Below are 8,297 nucleotides of genomic sequence, written 5' to 3'. Positions count from 1 at the left end.
ATTAAAAAAATTTAAAAAAAAAAAAAAAAAAAAAAAAAAAAAAAAAAAAAAAAAAAAAAAAAAAAAAAAAAAAAAATTTTTTTTTACCCGTAATATATTTTTTTTTTTTTTTTTTTTTTTTTTCCCCTCACATTTAATAAATCATTATGAACAATATATGGAAAAAATAAAATAAAATGAAGTTGTGTATATATGTAAATGTATACGTATGTATATATATATATATATATTATTTATAATGTATTTATTTTATTTTATTTTATTTTATTTTGTCCTTTATAACTCTTTGTATATATCATCCCACTTTTATATTTTTTTCTGTTGGTTCTTATATTTACATTATCCAAACATATAATATATTACAAAAAAAAAAAAAAAAAATTCAGGGGATACAAGAAAATGTTATTATCATATTAGATAATATAAATAGAATTTAAAGAAAAGTAAAAAAATATAACACACTACACATAGTTACAACTTATTAATGGAGGGAGACACATCTTCAATTACTATTTTTTATAAAAACATATATTTGATATAATAAAGAAATAAAATTTAAGAGGATAAAATATAATGAAGAAAAAATGTATATTGTTAACATAAATGTAAAAATAATAAATGAATAAATAAATATATATATATATATATAATATACATATGTAATATTATATTATATTATATAATAAAATGAAGTTACATAAAAACATATAATAATTATATATCATATTCGTTTTGTTTCTTAATAAAAAAAAAAAAAATTCTATTTTGTATATATTATCTCGTTTTATGTTTCCCCACATTTATTTATTATCATCATCCTCTTTATAAATTATTCAAAAGAATATATAAATATATATATATATATATAGATAGATATAAACAATATTTTAATTATAAAATAAATATTTTCCTATACATCTTTCTTTTTTTTTTTCTCTTTCTATCTTTATTTTTATAAAAAAAGATTGTTAAAAAAAAGAAAAAATTAGAGATACTGAAATACAAAATATAAATTAATGTACAATAAAATAAGATTACAATAAAATAAGAGATTACAATTTTGTATAATTTATTTTATAAAAATATTATATATATATATATCACATAAATTAATTTTATATGTATATTTATTTAATGGGTTATCGTTCTTTTCTTTATCTTTTACTTTTACTTTGTTTTTATAACGAATTAAAATAAAAAATCATATATTTTTTTATAACTTCATTTATTTTATTACTTCTTTTTGTTTATATAATTTTCATATTATAGATAAAATATAATAATAAATGTGAAAACTTTAAAAGAAGGTGAATAAATAAATAAATAAATATAAATATAAATTTATATATATAAATAAATAAATATATATATTTATATATATATATATATATATATATATATATATATATATATATAATATATATGTAAAAAGAAAAAAGAGGGTGATATAATAAATAATATACTTTTTATTATTAACGTTAATTCCAGTTATTATAATTATTTTTATATTTCTTCTTTTCCCCCTTTCTTTTTTTTTTTTTTTTTATAATGAACTCATTTCCATTAATATATATATAAATAATATATATATATATATTATAATTTTAATATAAGATAAAGAAGAAAAAAAAAAAAAGAGAATTATATATATATATATATATATATATATATATTTATATATACTATTTATTATATTATATAAAGATAAAAATTAAAAATATATATTAAGAAAAAATATATTAAAGGTATTTATTTATTATATAATAATAAAAACTAAAAAATTATACATATATAATATTATATATATATATAATAATATATATTCTTATTGTATTATATATATATAAGTATACATACATATTATGCAATGTATATTATTTTATATTTATAATTAATATTTCTTTATATATGATTTATACATATATAGAGGTTAATTATAGGAAAAAAAAAAAAAAAAAAAAATAATATAATTTTTTTTATAAAAACAATACATTTTATATTCCATATACAAAAACAAAAATTTAAAAATATATTATTAAAAATAAAGAAAAATTTAAGAACATTCATATTTTTCTTCTTAATAAAATAAATGTTATATCATTTTTTTGTATAACTCTTTATATGTAAACAATTATATATATATATATATATATATATATAATGTATATTTAATAATATATATTATGCTAGTATGATATATATATATATAGTAACATTATAACTAATAAATTATTCAAAAAAATTGCTGGTTATATTATTATATATGTATATTTAAAATAAATATTATCCTATATAATATATATATAATTATATTCATATATAATTTTTTTTTTTTTATTTCTTATAACTTTATAAAAAAGAAGAAAAAAGGGTTTACTTTTATATAATAATATAAATATTATATATTATATATATATATTTATTTATATTTATATTTATATATTTATATATCACTTCGCTTAAAATTTATTTTGAAAAAAAATATATGACTACCTTTTTTTAAACAAAAGCATCCTCATGAATTTATATAAAAATTTGATGATATAAAATCAGGATGTTTTTAAAAAGTTCCTTTCTCATTTTTTTTTTTTTAATAAATAAAATTCCATCCATTACCTTCAAAAGAATCAATAAAAATATGTGAAAACATATATATATATATATATGACCATATGTATAAAATTTCTTTTTTCCTTTAAAGTGTGGAAATTTATAAATAAGAAATGTACACAAAATTATTTCCAATTTAATATATTTTATATAAATAATTTTACATAAGGTGAAGTTATATTTGAAAAAACTTATAGAGAAACATGTTCAATAAATTAACATGGTCCTTTTTTTTAAACAATATGTATAAATAAAAGTACATACATAATATATATATATATATATATATATATATATAGTATAATAATTAAAAATATATTATTTTTATATAATGATTTAAAAATATTTTTTTTCTCCTTATTTTGCAGGAGTACCATTTTTAAAAATACAATTAATCAATATTTTTTCTTATAGAAACAACAAAATTTTTAATACTTTTTAATAATCGAAACGTAATTTATTATTTTATTCATTTATACTATATATAATATTATCCATGTTATATAACATATATATTATTACAATTTCTTTATTTTCTTATTTTTTTTTTTTTTGGGCTACTCCGGGAATCGAACCCGGGACGTCTTGCACCCGAAGCAAGAATCATACCACTAGATCAAGTAGCCTAATGCAATTTTTCCAAAAAATTGGATAAACTATTAATAATACTAATTAAGAAAAAGGAAAAATGAAAAAGGAAAAATGAAAAAGGAAAAATGAAAAAGGAAAAATGAAAAAGAAAAAATGAAAAAGGAAAAATGAAAAAGAAAAAATGAAAAATGAAAAATGAAAAAGAAAAAATGAAAAATGAAAAAGAAAAAATGAAAAATGAAAAAGAAAAAATGAAAAAGGAAATATGAAAAATACAAAATAAAATATATAAATATATTTATTTATATATATATATATTTTTTTTTTCCTTCTAATTGGTATGAACACAGTTATATCTTCTATATCATAGGATATAATATAATATTCTTATATTTATTTATCACAAGTCACTGTAAAAAAAAAAAAAATTAAAAGAAAAGGAAAAGGAAAAAAAAAAAAAGAAAAAAAAGGAAAATAATAAATATTCATTATATATAAAAAAATATATATTTTTAATATATAATAAATAAAAAAAAAAAAAAAATTATATATTAATATATTGTATATATATCTTTGTGAAAACTTAATAATATGGTGATAAGACGAGAATTTACATTTACATTTACAATTACATTTATATTTATATTTACATTTATATTTATATTTATATTATAATCGTATAAACTTACAATCATTCGAACAAATTGTTTGTCCCATGGGATCGACATAAGGCTATGATTGCTAAGGAGTGTTTGTCAGATCTGAAGAAAGATAAATGAGTATTTATTCCTATACCAGATATTTCACAGATGTTTGTATATTTGGAACAATTTAAGAAATTATTTCTGGTTGCTTGAAAATTTGTATGAAATTCTAAAGAGAATCCGAATACTAGAGTATTATTTTGAGGACATGAAAAGTTAAGATAACCATCCGATTTATATTTATCAGATATAACATCACCTAGATTTTTGGTTTTACTATATGTTTGTAAATATTCTAAACCATTGGTTGTTTTATCAACACATGCAAGATATATCATACTTTGTTTAAATTTATTATTTTGTAAAACAGCTTCACAAGAATTTTGTCCTGTACGACATGGATATATATCTATTTTATTTGCTGATGATGATCCTATTCCTTTCATTAATGCGAATCCAAAAAGTATTACTAATTCACCTGGACAGCTAGCTGATATTTTAGGTGCTTCTCCTTGTTGTACTACTTGAGTAATAAAATCGAAAGGTTTATTTGTGCATAAAGCAAATATACGAATATCAGAATAATTTTTTTCAAATCCATTACCACTACATGATTCTTTCATGGGTTCACAAAGAGTAATACCGTTTGTACTACTTAAATATTTATTTTTATAAAAATCTAAATTTATGGAAAATCCCATTAATATGGTTGTTCCTATAGGACATGTTAATAACCCAGGTGGTGGACCAGCATATAATTTTTGTGTACATTTTTCTAGATATTCTCCAACCGATATAATATTATGATTATATTTTTCTTGATCAAATAGTTGTAATCCATATGTTAATCCATAAAATATTAGAGCATCTTTATATGCTTGTATCATATTATTATCATCCATAAAAAAACTGAATGGTAATAATTTTGTTCTTATAGGCATAGAATTAGTATTAATTGAATGAACCCATTTTTGAAAAAAAGTTGTATTATTTACATTTAATCCAGGATTCCCACCTAATATAGCTATATGTTTTGATATTCTAAATTTATTTAATATTTTTTGTGCTTCTTTTTGAAAAGCGCTTGATAATCCCATCTTATGAAAATATATATTAAAAAACGTTTTTACATTTATATTATTTTCTTTCATTTTATTATATTCTTCTTTATTAATATTAATTTTGATGATTATCTTACCACCTAAATATATTTCATATGCAACATGTGTACCATGTAATTTAAAAAATAACATCCACTTGTTTACATTTTCTTCACATTCAGGACTATTCAATTTATTAATATAATATTCATAACTACATTTACTATCTTCTCTTAACCCATCAAAATATTTTGGTAATTTACTTAAAGCATTTTTGAAATTCTCACTAAACTTATAACTTCTTGTTGTTATTGGTATACCTGTGTAATATCTTAAGCAATATATTTTCATCAAAAATATTACATTGTTTTGTACTTTTAATTTTTTTAAAGCATTCTTAAATTCAGCAGATGCAGAAAAGGAATATGGGAAAATAGAGGGAGTACTAACCTTTACGTCTGATAATAATTCTAATTTGTATTGTTCCAAATTTCTAATTTCTTCAACATTTTTTGATTGACTACAGGAGTGTTCAGGTATAACCCATGGCCTCATCGACTCATTATTTGTTTGAACCTTACTTTGTCTTTCCTTTGAACGTTTATCACCATCAGCATAATTATCAACATTATGGTCTTCATCATTCATATGATTATCATTATTTTTATGATTATCATCACTCATATGATTATCATCACTCATATGATTATCATCATTTTTATGATTATCATAACTATTTAAACTTACTTCTTTTAAATTTATTTGTAATACAGGTCCCCTAAAACCAGGGTCCACGTTCAATGTAGGATCTCCTTCAGGATTACCCATAACTATATCATATCCTAAACCTAAATACTTAAGAGACAAATAGTTATTCTTTTTATCATTATAAACCTCTTTTAAGTTTTCTTTTCTTTTCTCTTTTGTTATAACATTATCTACATCATTTTCATTTTTTTCTTTAATAATAGTATTATCATCACTTTTTAATAACATACTATAGTGTGTTTTACTTATGGGTAATGCATCCCTTAAATTAAAATCCTTATAATAGTTCCTGTCATACATTCTTCTTCGTGTGCCCCTTCCTTTATTCATATTGTCATTTATATTTTTATTACATGTGTCACAATCTGGACTATAATCTCCTTTTTTTAAAACATTAATGAGATCTGAATCATTTATATTATAATTGTAATTGTTATCATTTTCTTTTTTTTTTCTTTTATAACTTTTTCTCTTTTCTTTTTTTTCTTTATCCATATTCATATATTTTATAAAATTTAAACTCTTAATACTATCCTCCCCATTACTATGATATGTTATATTTTTATTATCCTCTTCCTTATGGTTTCGATGAATTCCTTCCTCATATTCATCAATATCTTTATTTTTTATTGGATACTCTATTTCATTAAATTTATCATTCTCAAAGTAATTCTCACCTGAACTGTTCAGGTCGTTTTCTTCAATAAATTTCGAATTCCTTTTATTTTTATTATTTTCTTTATTTTCTGGAAAAGTATTATGTACAAAATTTTTTTTTTCATTTCCTTTATTCATATAAAATGAATGATTCTTAATTTTTTTATTTTTGACATGTTCCTCTTTTATTATATCTTTCTTTGTATCCAATTCGTTAGATAGTATTTCATCTTGTCCCACAATATCATTATGTATCTCATTCATATGTTCATTTATAATAGCAAAATTTGTGCCATGCTTTCCCTTATACTTTTCTTCATTAATTTTATTATTTTTTTTTTGAGGAAAAAAATCTGATTCATATTTATTATCATATAAAGAATTATCTAATAAACTGTAACTATAACTATAATGATTTTTAAATATATTATTTATTTTACTAGAATGATTCTCTATATTGTTACTGTTTTTTTTTTTTAAAATATGGAAGGGGCTATGCTCTTCCAGGTTATTTATGCTATCTTTTTCATCATGGACCAAATTATTATTTATTTCCTTACATTTTATATTAATTACAATGAAATGCACAAAGAAAAATATGTAGGAAAGATGAAATTTGAGGAGTATATTCATTAATAATAATGCATATATATCTATATATATATGTGTGGATACGTGTTTAATTAAATAATATGTTACATACAAATGAAATTTTTTTTTTTTTTTTTTTTGAAATCTCTTATCCTGGATAGAATTGTTATAAATTTTAGATCACCATAAATATAAAATGAAATTTTATATTACTCGTTAATATATTCTATATGTAATTATTTTTTATAATATAGATTAATAAAAAAATAAAATAAATAAATAAATGAAAAAAGAATGTTAGACAACCTATTTAATGGTAAAATTAATATATTATAACTTTAAATATTAATTAGACAAGAATGAAAATATTTCACATATATAAATATATATATATGTATATTTATACTGATTTATTTATATGTCTTATGACAATTTTAGAATGTGATAGCTAAACGGGGGACATGACAAAACATTATTATGATTCATTAGTGCTACTTATATTAATATTATTGGTTAATGAATTAAATTTATTAAATTTATAAATATATAGCATATATTCACGTTTTTATACTTTTCATCTTATTTCTAAACTTATAGGAAAAGCAAGAAAAAAAAAAAAAAAAAAAAAAAACTTCATAAAAAATTAATACATTAATTAAAGGTAGAAATTTCTTCTTTTTAAATTTAAATATGCTTATACTTATTATGTGTATTTACATTTTATATATATAATTTATACAAAATGTTAAAGTTTTAAAGTGAGCTAACTTTGTAGAAATTGTAAACATAGAAACATAAACATAAATATATTATATATATATATATATATATATATATATAACTATATATTCATAAATATGTTCTATTCATATAAATGGTAACTGTATCATAACAATATTTTTTATTTAAAAAATTAGGGCTTGAACCGTAATAATATATTTTACATTAACAAGAAACTTATTTTCCTTTTTGTTTGTATTACATGGAAAATGATTTATAAATGTTAAAATTTCTTTTCGGTAAATTACTTTGTGATATTCTTTTAATAAAACAACAATATTTTTAGGAGAGACAAAAAAAAAAAATAAAGCAAATAAATAAATAAATAAATAAATAAATACACATATATGCAACTGTTTGTTTGTTTTGAAATATTTTCCAAATAAAACAGGTAAAAATGAAAATATATATATATATATATTTATTTATTTATTTATTTATTTATTTTGATTCATTAATCTGAATGATAATATTATAGCTACACCTCTTATGTTAT

At 18.3% G+C, this 8,297-nt stretch overlaps 1 protein-coding gene and 1 non-coding gene across 2 annotated transcripts; both read right to left on the bottom strand.

Moving 5' to 3' along the window:
- Positions 1 to 3,164: 3,164 nt before the first annotated feature.
- On the bottom strand, positions 3,165 to 3,236 carry PRSY57_1216100. Its single transcript has one exon. It is a non-coding gene; the product is annotated as a tRNA-Pro (tRNA).
- Positions 3,237 to 3,892: 656 nt separating this feature from the next.
- Positions 3,893 to 7,063, bottom strand: PRSY57_1216000 (perforin-like protein 2; the record flags this gene model as incomplete). Its single annotated transcript, XM_012908587.2, has 1 exon — positions 3,893 to 7,063. The coding sequence occupies one exon, from the start codon at positions 7,061 to 7,063 to the stop codon at positions 3,893 to 3,895; it is 3,171 nt and encodes a 1,056-aa protein (XP_012764041.2).
- Between the last annotated feature and the right edge of the window lie 1,234 nt (positions 7,064 to 8,297).

Source organism: Plasmodium reichenowi, chromosome 12 (assembly GCF_001601855.1).
Source record: "Plasmodium reichenowi strain SY57 chromosome 12, whole genome shotgun sequence".
NCBI lineage: Eukaryota > Apicomplexa > Aconoidasida > Haemosporida > Plasmodiidae > Plasmodium > Plasmodium reichenowi.
Note: the sequence above shows the minus strand (reverse complement) of the source record. Positions and strands in the feature narration are given on the sequence as shown.